This window comes from Stenella coeruleoalba, assembly GCF_951394435.1.
Source record: "Stenella coeruleoalba genome assembly, chromosome: 10".
NCBI lineage: Eukaryota > Metazoa > Chordata > Mammalia > Artiodactyla > Delphinidae > Stenella > Stenella coeruleoalba.
In genome coordinates, this window is record NC_137156.1 from 83,762,997 (window position 1) to 83,786,467 (window position 23,471).

Sequence of the window (23,471 nt, forward strand, 5' to 3'; positions counted from 1 at the left end):
TTGCGTTGCACTGAGGCGGAGTTATACTGTTTTCTTAATTAGAGCCGAAGTTGCCGCTCTCGCTTTCATACGTGGGGCCTGCCCGTAGTTGGCAGCACTTTCTGGTGGCCAACCGGAGGATGGGAGGATTCTTTGGAGTCCTTGAATATTATGTAGTAATACTCTTGCCTCTCTTCGTAACTATCCGAAAACTCACCAAGGTCAAATGCCGCTTTGTGGAGTTGTATTTTTATCGTTTTATTATTTTATAATTATTTAAATTGCAATTGCTTAATTATTTTATCATGATTATTTGAACGCCCATCTCCCATACTTCTACTCTTGGCGCCCTCGGTTCTCATAGTATGCTGCGTAGTACAGAGCACAGTTAAGGTGAGCATTATTGATTCAACTTTAACTGATCAAAGTTGGTATCATCAAAATAAACTTATGCTCAGACACATAAAATCACCCGCATTAAGTACTATGATCATAAGAAAATACAACAGTTTGTTACCAAAGGCTTACATAATCTTCAAATAATTTTTTCAGATACCGTTATGAGAACAAGTTCCATTAGTAACTTGCTAAATGAGTAACATTATCTGGATGTTTTCTTTCAAATAACAGCAATGCAAAAACACACGGTACTTGATATGTGCCAAGGATTATTCTAAAGCACTGTACAGTATTAACTCGTTTACTCTTCATGTAAAAGACTCTGCCTCTAAAGGAAGTACTGTTCTATTATTTCGTACTTTGCCACCCCTTACCAATAAGCAGAGCAACTTTAAAAAGTGCTTTCTCAGCTTACTTGCCACCAATCTATTTTGTCACATACAGGAAATATAGCTTTCCTCTTAGTTGGTTCAAAATGAATAAACAAGCTGGTCTGCCCCTGAGTGATATGTGATAAAAATATAGAGAAAAATACATAGATTTTTTTAAAGAACGCATGAGAACAATATATGAGAAAGGCTTCTAAAAATATGTTAGTCTCATTGCAAGAGCAGACAAACCAATCCAACTGTTGGGAGGTGCACATGGTGCTATTTTAAATGGCTAAATATTAAGTTGTGGTCATTCTGGCTCAGGGGAGACAAAATGTGATGGGGCTTTAAGAACATGAGGTTGTGTTCTATCGCACTGTAACAGCCATTCTTAACATAGAATTTCCCTCCCAAAATATTAATGTTAAAATTTAGTTTTAAACAATAAATTCAAACGTCTATTAACAGGAGACTGATGAATAAACTATGGTATATTCACACAATGTAGAGCTACGCAGGCGTAAAAGAGGATTGAGAAATATCACTATACACTGCAGGATATATTATTGAGTGGAAAAAGCACAGTAGAAGAAGAATGTGCAATATGCTATCATTTATTGAGGAAAGGGAATATATATGTATATATTTATGTATACAAATTGTTATTTACAAATAGAATAACAACATTAAAATGATTACCTATGGGGGAAGGAGGGAATATAGGTAAAGGGGACAAAGAAGATAAGTTCTCTGAATATACATTATATACTTGTGACTTTAGAATCATGTAAATATTTTACATTATAAACTAAAACTAGGGACTTCTCTGATGGCACAGCGGTTAAGAATCCGCCTGCCATCGCAGAGGACACGAGTTTGAGCCCTGCTCCGGGAAGATCCCACATACCACAGAGCAACTAAGCCCGTGCTCCACAAATACTGAGCCCTGCGCTCTAGAGCCCGGGAGCCTAGAGCCCGTGCTCCGCAACAAGAGAAGCCACCGCAATGAGAAGCCCGCGCACCGCAACGAAATGTAGCCCCCGCCAGCCGCAACTAGAGAAAGCCCACGCGCAGCAACGAAGACCCAACGCAGCCAAAAATAAATAAATTAAAAAAAAAACAAACCCAAATCTGCCCTTCATCATCCGTTGAAAAGATTTAGAAACAACCAACCATGTAGCAAGAAGCACCCCTTGTGCCCAGACTGTGATCTCGTTACACACTTTCCCATTTAAGGAACATGGGCTCCATAGAAAAATGGATTAATTTGGGGTATACATAAAAAAATGATCTTAGATATGGGGCAGGAAATGTACTAGAAGAACCTGAAAGGTTTTACAGGAGGAAGCAATCAAAGGCTATGAAGGTCATACCAAAAGGACTCAGAAACCAGTTTGAGAAGGTTCCCTCTGGCCAAAGATAGAATAATTTAAAGCATCAATAGGGTAACTGTAATGGATTGAAGCACAAACATATTTAAATATTAAATTCAAAAAGATCCAACTAATCGATCAAATACACAAGCCAAAAACCTTGCTGTTCATCTTGGATGACAGGAAGGAAACAACTTTAATTGTAAGAACTGGTAAATAAAGGAAAAGAATGAAGCCGATTTATCCTGTCTTTCCTATATGAATTATGATGCAAGTAACCAAATAGTTGATGAGGTAAAGTTACTTTTTACAGAAACATTTCAGACTTAAATATAATAATCAAGTCCTATGTCTGAAATTTGCTTCAAAATAGTCAGTATGGGTTGAGAGGAACACACGTGAAGTATAAATGAGACAAAATGGGCCATAAATTGAATGCTGTTAAAAAGTAAACGTAAGTATATGGCTTTCATTATCTGCTGTCTCTTTTATATAACGTTGAAATTTTGAATAATCATAATTTTTACATTGCATACAAGTTTGCTAAATGGGTTGTAAGTTTGCCACTCACACATTGGCATTTTGGATAGCTCACAGTGTCAGCAAAATGCTGAAGTATCGGCAGAATATAGCTTATTGGTTCTCTGATATATCCAACTTCTTAAACCATAAATCAAAGGTATTAAAATTTTAAGCAAGCAAATTTTGACTAAATTTTATCTTATGCTACAGTTGATCTATATGCTTATGGTTTTACAGAAGAGCAGTAACAGAAACAGCATTGTATAGTTAATGGTTCAGAACATGGACTCTGGAGCCAAACTGCACAAATTAGTCTCAACTTTGCCACTTATTTGCCATATGACCTTGAGCAATTACTTAACCTTTCTTCATTCTGAAAATGGAGATGGTAATGGTATCCACTTTAAAAAGCTTATTTGAAGATAAAGTGCAGGTATACAATCCCTTTTCCAAAATCCTTGGTACCGTATATGTTCCTGATTTTTTTTTAACAGAACAGGGTATGCACACCATCTTACTACCTAACACCCTCATTGTGTCCTGGATCAGCACCCCATGCTCTCACACAAAATGCAGCAAAATGAATGAATACTCACACTAAGTGAGATAAAGCCCGTAATAGCCTCATGTCAGCGAAGGTCAGGCTTTACTACCAAAGCAGATTTGACAACAAGCTTATTAAAGAAACATTTGGTTTTCAGAGATTTCTAGATTTCAGAACAGTGGATGAGTGATTATGATCCCATATAAGTGAACTGCTTAACAATAGCAAAGTAAGCACTGTTTCCTATTATCACCTATGACCACAGATTTTTTTTTAATATGTTTTGTAAAAATTGTCATTTCAAAAGAGACAAATGGGCATGGCATTGTCTAAAACTGAAAGGAACACCTCTATCCACCATGCTCTGCCCATCACTACCTGTCAAAGAAGAGAGTTTAATGTTAAGCAAACAGAAAAACCTCCCATGAGCCCTTGCTTAGTATTATTTGAGGACTGAAAATGAAATTTACCTTACTTGGCAGTAGGTCAATATGGGGAATAAATTCTGGACAGCACTAAGAGTAAATTCTCTGTATCACAATTGTGGATTACTGAAGCATTGTGAGGTTTTGTTTGTTGTTGTTGTTTTTTAAAGTAAGTATTAAGAAGAAAGATACATTTAATTTTTACTCTATCTTGTTAAAGGGTCTTGATTTGCTAAAAGTTAAATGGGTATGTGTAAAGGCAATAGCTTGAAAGGACTTTAAAGGATCAAAGTTGCAGAGGTCAACAGTACAAGCAATATGAACTCAAGGTAACTTATGAATAGAGGATAACTTATTTTATCTGTTATTATTTGAATATAGAAATGTTTCATGACTTTTAGAAGAATATCTTGATACTGTTTAAGACTCTAAAAAGACACAAATCATCGTTACAGTAATTACACCAGTTAGTACAAGAAGTAAATTCTTAGAATTATATTTTCCAAAAACACGTCTTCATTAGAAAAACTATATTTAATTCTAATAAAACACTTAGTAATATAACTCATAAAACTTTGGGCTTATCCTTATTTTCTTAAAATAAGAATTCCAAAGTTATATCTATCTTCATAAAAGAAAACTATCTTCACTCATTGGTACTGACCACTCTAAATTATGTTAAAAATGAAATACATTATTACTATTTTAAAATCTTTATTCAAATCAGATCCATGCTTATTATTTACATTATCTTTCATTTAGGATTAAAATATTATATCCATCTGTCGTTTAAATCATACCTTTAGCCCTTTACAAAATATGAAGTTAAAGTTGTAATAGTTTAAAACTGAACAGAATTGGGGACATTAGATTTTTAAATGAAAAAGAAAAATTATACATTAGAACATACATGTATACATACTAGACAAAGAGTGGTAGAACAAGATAAGATATTTATAGTAATTTTCTATTTTTTCTTGTGGCTATTTTCTATATATTATAAATCACATCCTTTAATAAGCATTTAAATAAAACTTTCAATTAATAAATCAAATGCCAAATGAAGGATTACAAGAAAAAAATTTTCCTGAACTTTTCTTTTCACTTACTTAAACCACATGTTTTCCTAGGTTAGAAATTATCCATATTTAGAATATCTTAAATCAAAGTATAGATACATTTGATACATCCCCATATGTTAAACACTGTACAAGTGGAAGTTCTCAAAAAAGAGGTAAAGAAAAAGAAGGAAATGGTACTCTCAATTCAGCTTCCCAAGAGTTAGAAGGATGCCCACAGTCTGTGCTTAGTTGTCTATATATGAAACAACAATGTTCACACCCCTCTATTCTTTGTTTATATTCTTGACATTGTTATCATTTATATTACCTATTTTCTTTCAAGAATGGAAACATCTGACTGCAATCTATTTTCTTTATTAAAATATAAATATTTTCTAGAATATGGAAAGATAAGTTTTAATGACAAACAGCAAAATACAGCAACCAATATTCAATAGGTATTCTGCCACTTAGTGGAGTTTTTCAAGAAAGCAATTCAGTACACCTTCTCAACTTACAAATGTATTGAGAAATCTAAGTGTATAATAAAATAAGGTCTGTATGAACATCAGCTATTAATTTGTGGATAAAGAACAATATATGGTAATATACAGCCCAAGACTTAAATATTAAATAGCTGTTTATCTTAAATAAACTGAGAACACTTTAAAATTTTAACTTGATTTTATTAATGTTAATATGGATTAAGAAAAGAGAATGTATATTATAAAATTGAAAGGTAAAGGAATTTTATTTCAATCTTTTCTCCACAACTGAAGGGTTTTTGGGGTTTTTTCCTCACTAATGGATATATTAAAAGAACAATTTCATAATTTCTAAACTTCTAGTTTCAAACACTTGACAGAATTTGCAACTTAAGTTTCCTGTATTTTCTAATTCTGTACATTTCTTATTGCTATCAGTCTTGTCATTTTCTGTCAGCCCCTGGAGAAAAAAAAAAGCTGACAGAAAGCTACTATACTGCTTTTTACCACTAAAATATAGAAAATTAATTTTATGAATTTGGCTCACATGGAAAGAATATTTATTAATGCTACAAATCAGAGATTCACTGACAGAAATACTGTCTTGAATGCAAAAAGAACAAAAATGAGGTCACTTGAATTGCCCTGAAAGGCATTCCAAAAGCTTCAACATGGCTTACCTGTAGCTAAAGTTCTAGTGTTTAAAATGTAACTAGAAGTTAAGTGAGTGTTCCTACTTTCAAGTAAAGGCAGCTAAATGACTTTCAGTAATAAAATGTATCAAAATATTTCACAGGTCTAAAACACAGCTGACAGGAAGGCATAGTTATTTTTTCAGCTATTTCACACTATTTTTCAGTTTAAAGGTTCAAGAAAAAAATTAAATGATAAACCACAGAAAATTGCAAAATGCCAAATTTAACTCCTATAATTTCTCTATTTTGTTATGAATATCAAACATATACTTTTAATGTGCCAAAAATATGGCTTTACAAAATGTGAACAATTAATTTTTAAAAAGAAAATTATATTAGTAATTTAATTACTTTTGATTCATTTTATAGGGTAGTAAAACAATATGTCTTCAAAACTACTAAAATGTTAATGATACCATCACAAAATGACTGTAAGTAGATTTTTCCACTATTCAATTATGCCTAGATAACTTTGAATAGCTATAGCTTTCTCCAAATGGGTACCAAAATTTGTACAGACTTAATCGTGAAATCTGAGTGAAATAAAATTTGAGACCACAAAACTTTTAAAGTTTAAATTATTTACCCTTTAAACTTCAGAAGGTGTTTTTTTTCCAAAAGAAAAATATTAGTTCAAGATTTAATAACTGCAGGTTTAATAATTTTTTTACTTGAACACAATGTCCATTTTCATAAATAGTAATTAGACATACTGAAGATTTAAGTGTGAAAGATTTCAAAGTGTCAATATGTCACTATCACTCTTTAAATGTTCTCAATATATACAAAAACATATAAATTATAGATACAATTAGTTATATATCTACAATATATAACACCATTCTCCTTCCCTAACCATAATGACATGAGGATAAAGTAATAAATCTCTGTGCTATTCAAGGCAAAAAAAAAAAAAGACTGTAAAAAATAAATCTTTAAAGAATAGTTTTAAAAATAAAGTTCAAATACTGCACAAAATAATTTAACTGGAAATATTACTATATACTATAAAACAATTTTTTTCAATTTTTGAATGCTATAGTAAATTCCACTTTCTAATTCTATAAAAGAATTTATTGGATATCTGTACTTAGATATTAAATGTTTACATTCAGTTCGATGGGAATGTAATTTTCAGAAGTTAACTGAGCCTTTGTCTTAAAAGCTCATCTATTTGAGTCTTATACATATTTTTTACATCTTCAAGATCTAATCGAAGTTCTTCTGCCTCTTCTGCTTTTTCTCCATACATCTGCAGAATAGTGTTGTATCTTTGATCCAAATCCTATAAAATATATTTGTTTACAATTTTTAAATAACTACAGAAAATCTTTAATATTATATTTATATTATCATAAATGAGCCACCAGTAAAGACATTACAATCTAAATAAAAGTATATAGTCATCTCTCATAAAAATTAAACTCATACCTCGGTCTGTTGGAATAAAAGAATAAAAAAAACAAAATAAGCCAGATGGCTATTAATCTTAACATATCTTTTCACTAAATCTACAATTCTCCCCATATATAGCTTAATCTGTCTTTTCTCCCAGTAATTTCAGCACGTTTGATGAAATTTCAGTCTCTAGGGTTCACTGTGGTTTAAGTATTACCTGGCATTTACCCCACAAGAAAAGTCAAAAGAAAATCTATTCTCATATATGGCTTAAGAGCAACTTCCAATACCAAATATGCTAATTGTGAGGATACATATAACATCATTCAATAAAATACTACTCAGATCATGCAAAAGTTCAGGATTATTAATGAGCCTTGGCCAAATGAAATCTAGTTATTTTCCTGTGCTGAGACTAAACATGATTGTGAACATTACTCGGAATGTGTGATGTGACAAGCAAGATAAGATTCATTTTTAAAGTTCTTCACTCAAATATTAATACTCTTCAATTATCAAAGAAAACACTAACATATACATATGCATTTTATGTAAACTAAAAATAAGAGTGAAGAATACTTACTCTTAGCTGAGTTCGAAGTTTGGGTATCTCCTTCACTTTCTCTTCAAGTTCATCATTTTGATTTGTTAATTTAACTAGCTCTTCAGCCATTATGGAGCGAGTTTTTTCTAGATTGCCAATTTCTAGCTGAGAAACATTACCAGGAAGTGATTTAAATCAAAATATATCTTGTTTAATAATCCCACTAATATAAACATATTTAATGTGCTATTTTTTAAGAAATAGATATGTGAACATATAACCATAAGCTAGCTCCTGGTAAAAGGAAATAGAGGCACAAAAACAGTTTCAACTTTCCTCAAAGGTATACCATTTATAGGGTTTACTATGAGAGATAAAGAACTGAAGAAAATTTAATCATCTGTTTGAAACATGCAACTCTACATTTTTCTCTAAGGAAATAGCATATATTTCAGTTATGCTAAATTACTACAAAAACCCAGAGAAATAAAAACAAACCGCCAACCATGTAGGTCATATTGGTAGAATCTATCATCAACTACCAAAGAAGTTCATTTGTGCCCTTAAGCATAACAGTGCGCTACACAAACATAACAGGTAATAAGATTATTCTGATCTATTTTCTTCCAATTCAAGGACATCTTCTTTAATATAGTAATATTTTCAACTAAAATCACGTAATAAAAATAGAAGAGGAAAGTTCCACTTTCGAGTGTATCAAGTTTAACAGTGAAAACAGGTAAAACGTTTTAACATTTGTCACAGCATTAAGTTTCTGAAAAGCAAGATAAGATGGGAGGATGCTCCACTCACCATGTTTCCTTTCATGTCTAGGATGTTATAGTTCTAATCTCTCTCATCACCTTTACTCTTTCCTCATAGGGGGAGCTGGAGCAACTTACCTAAGCGGAAAATCTGGGAAGAATAAAATGGCTATGCTCAGCTCAGCAACTTCCCTTTTTTCGTGTTTGGAAAAAGCTGCCTGCAAGGAGCTCTCATGCTCCTAGATGCCTCTCTGTCTTATCATGGCAGGCTGTCACACATGGGGTGGCCTACTCCAGCCAAGCATTTCCTGTGACAGTCTCCCAAATTCTGGCACTCAGAAGGCCCACTGAACTTTCATCCTTGGCTAATTTCTCCAACCAGCCTTTATCGTTAATATATATGATTTACTTGGGGCTTCACGTGTCACTATTTCATTTTATTTCTCAATTTGTTCAGAATGCAGGTGGAAATGAAGGGTGCTACTCATTGGGCCTCAAAATTTCATTTACTTCTACAGCACATTTAATTTTTCTAATACCTGTAAATGAGTAATTTCTCCTTCCCTTAGCTTTAGCTGAGACTGTAGATTTTCAATAATGCTTGATCCTGCTCCCATCCTTACAGCATCATAAAGATTGCTTCCATTTGCTGACACAGACATTGGTCCAAATGAGTGATCATGAAGCTCATCCTGTGTTAATTAAAGAAAGCATATATAGTTATTCAGTTACTACAGACTGTGCATAGGTGTCAAACAAAATGGTTTGGTCAATTCTTACTTTAAAATGTCTATGACTTTCTCAAAGGCAGAAAACCATCTCTATTTCCTCAGTGCAATTAGCACTCCCTTACAAATATGCAGATAAATTGCCTATAGAATAGCAAGATCACGGTGAGAGTCGAACTGCTATCTGTACATTCTCTTTATCATTATTCAGTCTAAGAACTAAACACGTGTAAGAAATAAAACATCACCTGAGACATAAAAGATGTTTGTAGCCCTGCCATATCAACTCCACTTATCGAACTTGAGCGTGACATTGTGGGTGTGCTAGAAACAGAAAATGGCTTCCGTTCCTTAAGGTGTAAAGAAAAAAAAATTCAGTTCAGATTAAAGAGTAAAATGATAAATAAAAAAGCAAGAAAGTTTTCTAGGATCAATGACAACAAAGATTCATTCTAATTTCCTCATAAAATGTTACAGATATCTTAAGTCTTATCAAAGGCACAATATTTAGTAATTTAAAGCGTAGACAAACTTGGTTAAATCATCTCATTTATATTATAACAACATAATTTGTTTTATTTTTAATGGAATGAGAATGTTTTTAATGGAACAATTATATGAACTAACTGCTTCATATTATATAACATACCACCAATTAAACCTATTCTTTAGAATAAGATTACCAATGAGATTTACAAACCATAAAGTTTCTGGCTTATCCACTTTATTTTTACTGTATTTTTTTAAACCAAATAAATTCAAAAGGTAATTTCAATCAATGCACATATAGGTAGTTTTAATGTATTATGCTTACTACCGAGTATACTCCAATCCTTTAAATACAGGAAACTCACTTCAGAAAAATTACCTTCATTAACCAGAAAGCAAGTGAACAAACCAGTTTCACTCCCAAGGTGCCTATGGGCCAAATGAGCGGCATCAGTGTCAGTGAGAGACCACAAAAATTCATTTTAAAAGGGGCAAGAGGTTCTGTCATTCAAATCCTAGAAATCACAGATATCTTTGCATAAACTCAAATTACTCTGGACCCACTCTGAGCAGAACACTGATTATACTACTAGAATTTATCACTCTATTGATTTTAGACATAAGAAATGGTATTTATAAAGTGTAGCTAAAATTACAAAACAAATAATGATTAATCACAACAGCTACTAACTGGTTACATCAAAAAGAAAACAAAATTTAATACCTTTTCTTTTATTGCTTCTTGAGTGAAAACTGCTTTCTTCCTTTCCTGTTCAACTTTCATTTTCTCCATTTCTAACTGACTATTCAACAGTGTCTAATGGAGAGAGAGATACGGTTAGATAATTTCTGTGATACTAAGTCATCATCATAAGTCAATCTCAAAGTTTAGGAACATAAGGTATACACTCCTATTGGTTTTACTACTAAAGATCAAGTTCCAAAAGCAGAAACATCACCCATTTTATCTTGTCATCTCATTAGTTCGCTACCATCCCCAACCATTCTCTAATGGAAGCCCTAAGAGGTGAGCGAACACTAATCGAAATACCTTTTCTTTCCTTGTCTCTTCAAGTGTTCTTACATATTCACCTTTTAGGTTTTCTAATTCAACCTGGTACCTATTAAGCCAAAGGGAATTAAAACAAAAAAGATGATAGTACAGACTATTAAAAACTCACTACTTTATTAACTCCAGTTATATACTTAGTAGTCATTTTTATTATCAGCTTTATTTTCCAACTGTATTTTCCAGATGACTTGGGTTTTACTCAAAAACTGAACTACTACTTCATGTTATCTTATTTATTGGTTCTCTGGATTAAGATTTCATTTAAAAAGAGACTTTTTTTCTAAAGAGAATTTTGAATACCACCATTCTACAATTTGTTCAGATTCTACAAAGGCTTATTAGGGAGGTCTATGAAAATGTCTGCAAAAGTTCATATATTTTACTTCATGAATCATTTTTACTTGACTACTTTTTTTTAAAGTAAAATTCCAAGGAAGAACTCAGGATAAAACCCCTAATCACAGCCTTAATATAACTTCACATAGATTGATTTTATAGCTTATGGTTTCCAAAGAGCCCAGACATTTATTTAGAAAGATTGGAACAATGCTTAAACCCCTGTAATATAAAAACAACTCCAGTGAGTGGTCTTCAAACTATTTTGTGGTAACAGACTTCTTTAAAAAATCTAATTAAAGCAATGAATCTTTTCTCTGGAAAATGCAAATACATTCAGAACATGCCACCCAATTTCGAGAGCCTATGCAAGGTTTAATGAATCCCGGTCCTATCTTGGTATAATATCCTATTACTAATGACTCTGACTTTAAACACTAAAAATATGTATTTTCAGTTCTCAGTGCAATGAAGCTAAAATCCAACACCACATTTTTTTAAAGTGCTTTAAAATGTCATGAAACTACCAAGAATAGCACTCAAGAAACATGCTCACCTATTATTTTCATCCTCTAGTTTTCTTAGCCTATTTTTCTCTGATTCTAGCTGGGCCTGTAATCTACTATTTTCTTGTCTTAAGAGAGAATTCTGTGACTCCACGGAAGACATCTGAATTTTGTTGGCAAGAAGTTCTTCTGTGGCCGCACGTTCTCTCTCAACTGCTGCTGCCAACAAGGTCTGGGATTCACCTGATTGTAGGGTAAAAAAGAAAAATCACATATACATACATTCAAGAGGCCAAGATAACAAGTAGATTCTGACTTCAAACTTTTAATGATGCAAATAGCCACACTTAAAACTGTAAGTACTCATTGACTAAGGCAGGCCTGCCTAGAGAGACAAAAAAAGTCTTAATTTATATGTGTTTTATCACTTTTTTCACCAAAATATTTTAATTTGCAAGTGGAGTCATGTATCAACAGAGTAGTGAATCAACAAATAGTGCTGGGTCAATTGGATAGTCAAAGGAAAAAAAAAAAGAAGAACCTCAAACTAACCTTCACATAGCATATGAAAATTAACTCAAATGGATCATACACTTAATTATAAAACGAAATATAATGAGGGGAGGGGTAAAACAGGTGAAGGGGATTAACAGGTACAAACTACCAGGTATAAAATAGAAAAGTTACAAGGATGTAATGTACAGCACAGGGAATATGTCAATATTTTATCATAACTTTATATGAAGTATAATCTATAAAAATGTCAAATTACTGTTGTACACCTGGAAACTAATATAATATTTTAAGTCAACTATACTTCAACTGAAAAAAAAACAAACTATAAAACTTTTCGAAAAAAACAGAAGAAATCTTCAGGATCTAGGGATAGGCAAAGAGTTCTTAGGTTTGACACAAAGAGCATGAGCCATAACGAGAAAAACTGATAAACCGGACTTCTTCAAAATTTTAAACTTTTGTTCTATGTGAAAAAGATGAAAATACAAGCTACAGACTTGGAGGAAATAAATGCAAACCATGTTATCTAAGACTAGCATCTAGAATACATAAAGAAGTCTCAAAACTCACCAGTGAAAACACAAACATTCCAATTAGAAAATGGGCAAAAGACGTAAACATTTCACCGAAGAGGACGTACAAATGGAAAATAAGCATATAAACTGACATTCACCATCTTTCGTGAGGAAAATGCAAATTAAAATCATAATAAGGCATCACTACACACCTGTCTGAATGACTAAAAGAAAAAATAGGGACAACACTGAAAGAAAATGCTGGCAAGGATGTAGAGAAACTGGATTATTCTCATAGATACAGCCACTTTGGAAAACAATTTGGCATTTTCTTAAAAAACTAAACATGCAACTACCCATAAAACCTGGCAAATGCACACTTGGGCATTTATCCAGAGAAATGAAAACTTAAGTTCACACTAAAACCTGTATATGAATGTTCACAGCAGCTTTATCCATACAAAGTCTAGATCCAGCCCAGACATCCTTCGTCAGGTACATGTTTAAACAAGATGTGCTACATACATGGAAAAACACTCAGCAGGGACTTCTCTGGTAGTCCAGTGGGTAAGACTCCATGCTCCCAATGCAGGGGGCACAGATTCGATTCCTAGTTGGGGAACTAGATCCCGCATGCATGCCGCAACTAAGCGTCTGCATGCCACAACTAAGTCCACATGCTGCAACTAAGAAGCCCTCATGCCGCGACTAAGACCCGGTGCAGCCAAAATAAATAAATAAATTATTTTTTAAAAAAAAGAAAAACACTCAGCAATAAAGACTAAATCATTGATACACATAAGAACTTGTATGAATCTCCAAGAAATTACACTGAGCAAAAAAAGCCAATCCCCAAAATGTCACATGTTATACAATTCTATTTACATAAATTTTTTTTTTTTTTGGCAGTGCCATGCGGCATGTGGGATCTTAGTTCCCCAACCAGGGATCGAACCCATGCCCCCTGCAATGGAAACACGGAGTCTTAACCACTGGACTGCAAGGGAAGTTCCACATTTACATAACATTTTGAAATTCCAAAATTTTAGAAGTGGAGGATTAGTGGCTGCCAGGGATTGGAGACAGGGAGGGAGGGCCATGAGGGTGCTAAGTATGATTTTAAAGGGCAAAATGAGGGATCTTTGTGGTGTTAGAACTATTCAATATCTTGACTGTAGTGATGGATACATGAACCTACACAAGTGGTAAACTTGTATAAAACTTAATACACACATAGACACATATACATACATATACACAAATAAGTACCAGTAAAACTGGGGAAATCAGAATAAAATCAGAAGGTCGTTTCAAAGTTAATACCTTGATTGTGATATTCTACTATAGTTTTGCAAAGTGTTAACATATGGATATTGGGGAAAGCATGCAAGGGACCATTCTATATCATTTCTTATAACTGCATATGAATCTACAGTTAGCTCAATTGACAATTACAATTTAAAAAAAAGGACTAGTGGATAAAATTCTGAGATTTAACAAAGGCAAGAATTTTCATATTTTTTCCCCACCAAAGTAGACCTAATAATATCTCTACTTTACATTATAAATTCTGTTCTATACTGTATCTATGCTCTTATTTATAGCATTATACGGTACGTTTGTCCTGTGGCTCTGCCTACATTCCAGCACAATACCACATATCCCTGAGGCTGTGTAGGCTCCAGTTTAAAAGCCACAAAAATAATGGCTTCTTGCTTTCATTTTATTGCTAAATAAATATTTGTTTCAGAAGGTGTCATTTTCAGATATGTCATATTTCATAACAAATGGGTCTCAAAAAGTGGTCCAAGATAAATAATAGACCTAAAATTAATACCTAGAAATTAAACAATATATGAAGGTTCATCTGTTCAGTGATTTTTCTTTTTGAGCAGATAAATCTATTTCCAGACAAAATCTTACATGGAGCTACAAGGGCCAAAAAAAAAAAAAAAAAAGATAAAGGAGGCACTGCTTTCATTAAAGCAGCCTGGAGGGAGCCCAGGAGCTTACTTATCAAGCTTCCCCCTCACCATGACAGCCAGCCCTAAGACATACACATACAAGGGATCTACTGAATAATGTTTGAAAGCGACTAATCTAGTTCACCCCTCATGATTTTCAGGGTGTAGTCCAGAGAAGGTAAGTGTCTTGCTCCAGACTGTCTGACTGGGTGATTCAAAACAAAACATAAAAACCCTGAGTCCAAGTCTCCTGACACGCATTCACGTCTGCTTTTATCACTACACCATGATGTCTCTCAAATTACAGTTAATTTTAGGCGTAGAATGGACACAGGAATTTTTCACCATTTGCTAGCTTCTGGGATATCTAATATGTACATATTCTGTGCTTGAATAAGTATCTTAGAAGAATAATTTTCTTTTTATTAACAGCACAGAAGGGCAACCTAGAGCATTTCTGTAAAGAAGCAAAATATGGAACCTTAAGACTCCACAGCATCTGTCTACTACAATTTGACCTTAATCTAACTTAGACCTATCTCTGCTCTTGGAATTCTACCACTGACGAGAATCATATCTGATCTCTACTTCCTACACTACTACAGACAAGCTAGAATGAGGTCAGACTTAGCAATGAACAAGAAAACAGTTGAGCACAACAGTTTGTAAAAATGAATGTAAGAATGACATGGAAGTATTTTAGACAGTACCAGACACATCGTGTAAGGAATGTTTTGAAAGAGTCAATTAAGGTATTAGAAAATAAATGTAAAAGAGGAGAAGAGGTAAAAATCTACAAGTTAGACACAAAATGAAATCATGAGATCAAGTGGATTTCAATTTCATACCATTACCCTAATTCTAAAACAAGATGGAAGGGCTTCTACATTGAGCTTAAGAACTAAAGCAGTTACCAAGTCTATCAGAAAGATTCTTCTCTAACTTCTCCCATGATGACGTCTGGGACCCTAGAGTTGCTTGCAAATTTTCTATCTGTCGAAGCAACGGTCTTGTTGTTGATGAAACACTTTGACTCAGTTCTTGGTTTCGATTCTCTGCTTCCTGGAGTCTCTGAATCATGACATTCTTAAGTCATTACTACTGACAGCAGTAAAAACACTAAAAATGCTAGCAAAGAAACTTTATGAGAGATTTCTGGGAAAAACTACTTCTCCAAGATAAAATGATTTTTTATTAAATTATTTTCTAACTATTCAATCCTTAAGTTACAGTTAAGTTGTGCAACAGAGTAACTAAATAAGTGCTTCTTTACAGAGCATTTCTAAGATAAAGACAGCCTTTGAATACCTTAAGATAATAAAGAGTATCATCCAAACCTCCCAGTAGTTGCCTCCTGATCCAAATATTTCTAAGTATTTATAAAAACAGAAAGATCAACCTGAGGGGCATTTTCCCCCCCTTTGCCTGTACATGTTCATTGACTGAAATTAACAGAGCAGTAGCATAAAAACTAGGCATTGCTCATCTGCCCCACAGTAATCAGAGACTGATAATAATTAATAAATCGGCCACTACAAATGAAAAAACAACACTGAATATATTACATATCTATCATGATAAAATTATTTTCTAGAAAACAAAATTAGGGCTTTTCTTATACATTTTTAAGGTGCCCACTCTGGTTTTATTCACATAAGCCACAAAAATACAGCAAATGATAAGTATGGGAGAAATCTTCTCAACTCTAAGAACATTACCCCACTGAGTCATTTTGTATTTCTTGAAAAACGCATCTCAGATTTGTGTTTAGGGAAACTCTGACAGTACCTGCTGGAGTTCACTGATCTCATGACGTAAATAATCCTCTTTTCTGGCAGCTGCTTGTTCTGCACGTTGCAGTGCCAGCCTAAGGTCCCCCACCTGTATTAGGAGAACCAACAACACTATCACAACCAACATCACAATATTATCTATAACTTTCTGCTAACTACATATTTTGTCTTGTGTTGACTTACTGTCCATGTATAATACTCTTCACTATCCAATGAGCTTTTATGTATGATTACCACATCCCATTCTTCAGGCAATCCCCGAGCCATATGTATTCAATATGTACTTAGGAAAGCTTGATAAGGCGCGCACACACACACACACACACACACACACACAAAGCATGTAAGTATGTACAAGGCCCAGCCACTGCCATACAATATAGGAGGAAAGACAATGCATCCATAAACGTTCGCAGTGTAATGCAGAATGTGATAGGAGCTATATGAGCTATAAAAACTAGCTGCTATATTCATACACAGCTGCACAGGTTGTAAACTGCTACAGCCTTTTGGGAAAGCGTTATGGCAACATAATCATCAAACTTCTTACATTCTTTCATCTGATCGTCCTAGTCCTGAGAATTTATTCTATGGAAGCAGATCTGTAAACATACAAAGATGTTCTCTACACTGTGAGCTAGACTAACAAAAACAAACGAAACAAGAAATATTGTTAATATCTATTAGCAGTCATTTATTTTTGTAAATGTGGATACATTAATATACCCAATAAAAATTAAAATGAACATAAAAAAATGTAGAAATGTACAACTTAATCTTAAATGAAAAAACTATAAAATTATATATATATATCAATTATAAAAAATATGTACATGAAGATAAGGACAAGAAGTTAATACACAAAACTGGCAGGACTTGTAAAAGGTGATGATTTTTTGAATGGTAACCCCATATACTCTCTATCTCCCATTCCCCCAATTTTTGTTACTACGTTCGAGTACTTTTAATTTAAAATATTAATATTTTTATCTATCCCAGTGAGGGAGTGGCAGAAGCACAAGGACCATGGTGTAATTTACAACAGTAAAACATCGGAAACAACCCAAACATCCATTAATAGGAACTGACTGAATGGTATATTCACACAATGATATACTATAGAACTATAAAAAGGAATTTTTTAAAAAGCTCTATGCTCTACCATGGAATGATCACCAGGATGTTTTATTAGGTAAGTAAAGCAAGCTGTAAAACAGTATCAATAGTAACCTATATTTTATGTAGGAAGGATGAGAGAGATACAAACAAATGTGTGTATACGTGTAGGTGTGTATATATATGTGGGGGGTATATAAGTAAATGTAATTATGTATGTTTTCTTGCATTTACAAATAGAAACACTAATAAAATGGTTATTTACAGGGAAAGAAAGGGAATAGGGAGGGGCTAAGTTGGAAGTAAATGTTATCTTAATATATTTTGTTATACAGCTTTCACACTTTGGCATCATGTAAATGTTTTACATATCCCTGTGAAATTAAATCAAAAGTGCATTGAGGTCAATGAGGGAAGAATAGTCTTTTCAACAAGTAGTGCTGGAACAATTTGACATTCACATGTAAAAGATCTAAATGTGAGAACTAAGACTATAAAAACTGTAGAAAGAAACACGTGAAAACCTGCATGATGTTGAATTAGGCAACAGTTGCTTAAATGTGATGCCCAAAGCACAAGCAACAAAAGAAAAAATAGGTAAGCTGGACTTCATCAAAATTTATTGAACTTTTGTGTATCAAAGGACACTATGAAGAAAGTGAAAGACAACCTACAGAATGGGAGAAAATATTTGCAAATCCTACATTTGATAAGGGTCTAATATGCAGAATATATAAAGAACTCTTACAAATGAACAATAAAAAGGTAATATAAAAAATGGGCAAAGGATTTAAACATTTAAATAAATATCTCCAAAGGAGATACATAAATAGTCAATAAGCACATAAAAAGGTGCTCAACATCGTTAATCATTAAGGGAATGTAAATCAATACCACACTCAGATACCATTTTACACCCCTAAAAGGGCTATAATGAAAAAAAAAAAAGACAATGACAAATACTGGCAAGAATGTAGAGAAACTGAAACCCTCATACATGGTTGGTGGGAACATAAAATGGTTCAGCAGCTGTGGAAAAGTTTGATAGTTCCCGAAAAAGTTAAACAAAGGATTACCATACGACCCAAGGGTATATATCTAAGAGAATTTAAAATATGTGTTCACACAGAAATTTATAAATTAATGTTTATAGCAGCATTATCCATAATAACCAAAAAGTGTAAAGACTTCTGGGTATATATCCAAACGAAATGAAAACACTAATTTGAAAAGATACAGGCACCCCAATGTGCATAGCAGCATTATTTACAATAGCCAAGATATGGAAGCAACCTAAGTGTCCATCAACAGATGAATAGAGATATATACATACATATATATATACATATATATATACATATATATATATATATATATATGGTGTGTGTGTGTATACACACATAGTATGTGGTATATATATAGTGGAATATTACTCAGCCATAAAAAAGACTCAAATTTTTGCCATGTGCAACCACATGGATGATTAGTAACATAAGTCAGAACAACAAATACTGTATAATATCATTTATATGTGGAATCTAAAAAATAAAACTAGTAAATATAACAAAAAAGAAACAGACTCAGATTTAAAGAACTAGTGGTTATCAGAGGGAAGAGAGAAGTGGGGAGGAGAAAATTAGAAATAGGGGACTAAGAGGTACAAACTACTATGTATAAAATAAATAAGCTACAAGGATATATTGTACAACACAGGGAATATAGCCAATATTTGATAATAACTAAAAATGGAGTATAACCTTTAAAAATTGTGAATTACTATGTTGTACACCTGAAATTTACATAATATTGTACATCAATCAACTACACCTCAATAAAAATAAATAAGTAAAATTTAAAAGTGTAAATAACCCAAATATCTATCAAATGATGATTTTATAAGACAAAGCCTGACAAATGTTGGTTTTCTTCCTTCATTTGAGGTCCATGGACTCCCACAGATGCTATGAATGAGCTCAGGAGTTAAACAGATTCTCCTGAAATTATATGCAATGTTTAGTATTTATCTGCATTCGTGCATTTCCCTGGTAAGAACATCCCTAGATTTCATAGTGTTCTCAAATAAGTCTGAAATTCCCCCCAAAACGTAAGCAATACTGGTATAATGTAAGCATCACTTTAACAACAGTTTAAAAAAACACACAATTGATTAAGCTTGGCACAATCCAGTACTCTTAGAAAATGAGCCCAACAGGATTTATAAGCCCAACAGGATTATAAAGAAAATGTAACACATGTGCCACTACATAAGGTTTGATTCAAATTAACAGATTCTTTATTTTGCAGAAGCACAAACAAAGATTTTAAAGACTAATTTTTCATCTAATGCTTACTTGAATCACTAATGTTTCTTGCTGCTGACGGGCTTCTTCTTGGGCCTTCTCCAGTGCTGCAGAAAGTTCTTCTTTAGCTCTCATTTCACGACTTAGAGCAGCTTCCTGGGCCTCACTATCCTTTGCAGCATTGGCTTTGTGGAGGTCAGTAAGTTCTCTTAAAAAATTAAATAGATGATTTTTAAGTTAAAATAATATAGTTAATTACATGGCCATATTAATGAAGTTTCCAGGTAGATTTCCATGAGATCTACAGAATGAGGAAGAGTTCACCACACAATAAGCAGTGACTACAGTGAGGACTCTCTGTCGAATTTGCTTTAACCAGTCACAAGTTCATATATAGGTAAGTTTATAAACGTTACTAGTGATCAGATAATGGAAAAAGTGTTTCTTCAACATCCTGCTCTGATAACTGATTTTAAACGAGTTGCACATTTGTTCATTTTCTTACTTGTATGCACTATCAAGAGCAGCTTGAATACTTCGGTTCTTTTCTTCAAGTTCATTCATGTCTACTTGAAGTCGGCCAAGATCCTTCTCTTGGCGTTCTACCACAGAATTTAGTTTCTTAATATTTTCTCTATGTTGTTTCTCAACCTCTTCTTTGCCATCAAGGACCTATATTATAAAAACAAAGGTATTTTTCAATAAAAAACACCACAGGAAATAAGTGTATTCCACGAATCTCAAGTATTATAATAACGAAGAAGAATCTTAACATTCACTTCTTTTTTTTTTTTGGCCACGCCGCAGGGTATGTGATATCTTAGTTCCCTGACCGGGGACCAAACCGGCGCCCCCTGCAGTGGAAGCGTGGCAGCTTAACCACTGGATTGCCAGGGAAGTCCCAACATTCACTATTAAATTGCTTGGAAAATTCTTCCCAAACGATATACCTCAATAAATCATCCCAAATGTTTTATAAACCCTGGCCATATGTTCATATTGGAAGTAATAACAATATATATATGCAGAGAATGGTTAATATTCACCTGTTTTAAATGTTGTAACTCTTCTTCTAGGTCTTTAACTTTTTTGTTCAGCTTTGCAATAATATTTTCATTTTCTCTGTCTTTAGCTCTTAATTTCTTAATGATGTTAGAATTATGCAGCTGCTGTTTTGAAAGTTTTTCTCCTGGCAATGGCAAAAAGTATAAATTCAAATAATGATGATTCTCTAAGAATATGAATAGAATGTTTTAACTAACCAGTGACATAAAATGACAATATTTGAAACATCACAATGCTGTAACAGTCAATGGTAAACTGATTTGGACAGCATAAGCCATGAATGCTAAAATTACTACGTAGAAGGATGGTGTGGGAACAGGATATTTACAGTCTTAAAGAATCACTCCCACATATTATAAATTACAAAGGGAAAAAAATGTGCTCTTACAATAGAGAAACCTGGTCACCATCTTAACCAAACATTCAGTTTTGATATCACTAATTGTACTACAGCCTGACATTATGAGTCCACTGATGTGATGGAGTGGTAGGTGCACAATATCACCTATTATATTTCTTACTAGAAATCTGATCTGAATCTAATCATGAAGAAAGTGACAAATTCCTGAACACGGGGCATTCAATGGGACAACTGGACTCTACAAAATCTTTGATATCATGAAAAAGATATCCTAGATTGCTGGAAGACTAAAAGAACATAATGGCCAAATGCAATGAACAAACTTTGATTGGATTTTGGGGCAGAACAAATAACCAGGTATGAGAGTTATTTTTAGAGACAATTGAGATAAATGATGCAATACATGCTGGAATACACTTCTGAATTAATGCTGATTTTCTTAGGTGTGAATATGATGTTGTGTTCGTCAAGAAAAAAGTGTACTTGTCCTTGAGAGATGCAGACTGAAGAATTGAGGAGTAGACTACAGATTCAATGCAATTCCTATCAAAATTCCAACAGCATTTTTCACAAAAATAGAAACAACAACCCTAAAAGTCAAATGGAACTGCAAAAGACCTCAAATAGCTGAAGTAAACCTGAGCAAGAACAAAGCTGGAGGTATCACATTTCCTTATTTCAAAACATATTACTAAGCTATAGTAATCAACAGTATGGTACTGGCATAAAAACAAACATATAGGCCAATGGAACAAAATGGAGAGCCCAGAAATAATCCACATATTTACAGACAAGTGATCTTCAACAAGGATGCCAAGAACACACAATGAGGAAAGGACTCATCAATAAACGGTATTGGGATATGCATATTCAGAAAAATGAAATGGTACCCCATCACACATCATATAGAAAAATCAACTCAAAATAGATTAAAGACTTAAATGTAAGATCTGAAACGGTAAAACTATTAGAAGGAAACATAAGGGAAAAGCTTTCTGACATAAGGCTTGGGAATTATTTTTTGGATATGATTCCAAAAGCATAGGCTACAAAAGCAAAAACAGACATATGAGATTGCATCAAACTAAAAAACTACTGCACAGCAAAGGAAACAACAAAGTGAAGAGACAGTATGAAGAATGGAAGAAAATATGTGCAAACTACACACTAATAAGGGATTCATAACCAAAATATGTAAGAAATCACAGAACTTGATAGCAAAAAAACAATTAAGCCAATTTTGAAAATGGGCTAAAGACATGAATAGGCATTTCTCAAAAAAGGCATACAAATGGGCAACAGGTATACAAAAAGGTGCTCAACACCACTAACCATCAGGGAAATGCAAATCAACGCTAAAATGAGATGTCACCTCACACCTATTGGGACAGCCATTATCAAAAAGACAAAATATAAATACTGGAGAGGATGTGAAGAGAACCCTTGTGTACTAGTGGTGGCAATGTAAATTGGTACAGCCACTATGGATAACAGTATGAAGACTCCTCAAAAAATTAAAAATAGAACTATCATATGATCCACTGATCCCATTTCTGAATATATATAACCAAAAGTAATGAAATCAGTATCTCAAAGAGATATCTGCACCCCTGTTCACTGCAGCCTTATTTACAATAGCCCAGGTATGGAAACAATCTAAGTTTCCGTCGATGGATAAATGGATAAAGAAAATGCGATACAGATAGATAGATCTATATAGATAGATAGATAGGTAAGATATAAATATAGATATAGATATAAATAAAATATTATTTAGCTTAAAAAAAAATCTTGCCATTTGTGAAAACATGGATGAACCTAGAGGATGAAATAAACCAGACACAAACATGGCATGATCTCATTTATATGTGGAATATAAAAAAGTTGAATTTGTAGAAGGAGAGAACAGAATGGTGGTTACCAAGGGCCAGTGGGTGGCGGAAATGGGGAGATGTTGGTCAAGGAGTACAAAGTTTCAATTATGTAAGATGAATATGTTCTACAGATCTAATTTACAGCATAATGGCTAAAGTTAATAACACTGTATGGAACACCTATAACTTGCTAAGAAGAGTAGATCTTAAAAGTGTTCTCATCACAGACACAAAGTGTGCGAAGTGACTGATACATTAATTAGCTTGATTGTGGTA

At 33.3% G+C, this 23,471-nt stretch overlaps 1 protein-coding gene across 1 annotated transcript in view; it reads right to left on the reverse strand.

Annotated features, from left to right (window-relative positions):
• Positions 1-4,355: 4,355 nt before the first annotated feature.
• Positions 4,356-23,471, reverse strand: part of TMF1 (TATA element modulatory factor 1) — a 30,826-nt gene continuing 11,710 nt past the window's right edge. The window contains exons 6-17 of the mRNA XM_079933634.1: positions 20,942-21,084; positions 20,401-20,567; positions 19,947-20,103; positions 16,475-16,567; positions 15,601-15,757; positions 11,742-11,934; positions 10,829-10,898; positions 10,502-10,594; positions 9,537-9,638; positions 9,100-9,252; positions 7,836-7,961; positions 4,356-7,139 (exon numbers count right to left, since the gene is read on the reverse strand). Of these exons, the coding sequence (XP_079789760.1) occupies positions 6,996-7,139; positions 7,836-7,961; positions 9,100-9,252; positions 9,537-9,638; positions 10,502-10,594; positions 10,829-10,898; positions 11,742-11,934; positions 15,601-15,757; positions 16,475-16,567; positions 19,947-20,103; positions 20,401-20,567; positions 20,942-21,084 (1,598 nt within the window). The 3' untranslated portion in view covers positions 4,356-6,995. The remainder of the gene's footprint in view (positions 7,140-7,835; positions 7,962-9,099; positions 9,253-9,536; positions 9,639-10,501; positions 10,595-10,828; positions 10,899-11,741; positions 11,935-15,600; positions 15,758-16,474; positions 16,568-19,946; positions 20,104-20,400; positions 20,568-20,941; positions 21,085-23,471) is intronic.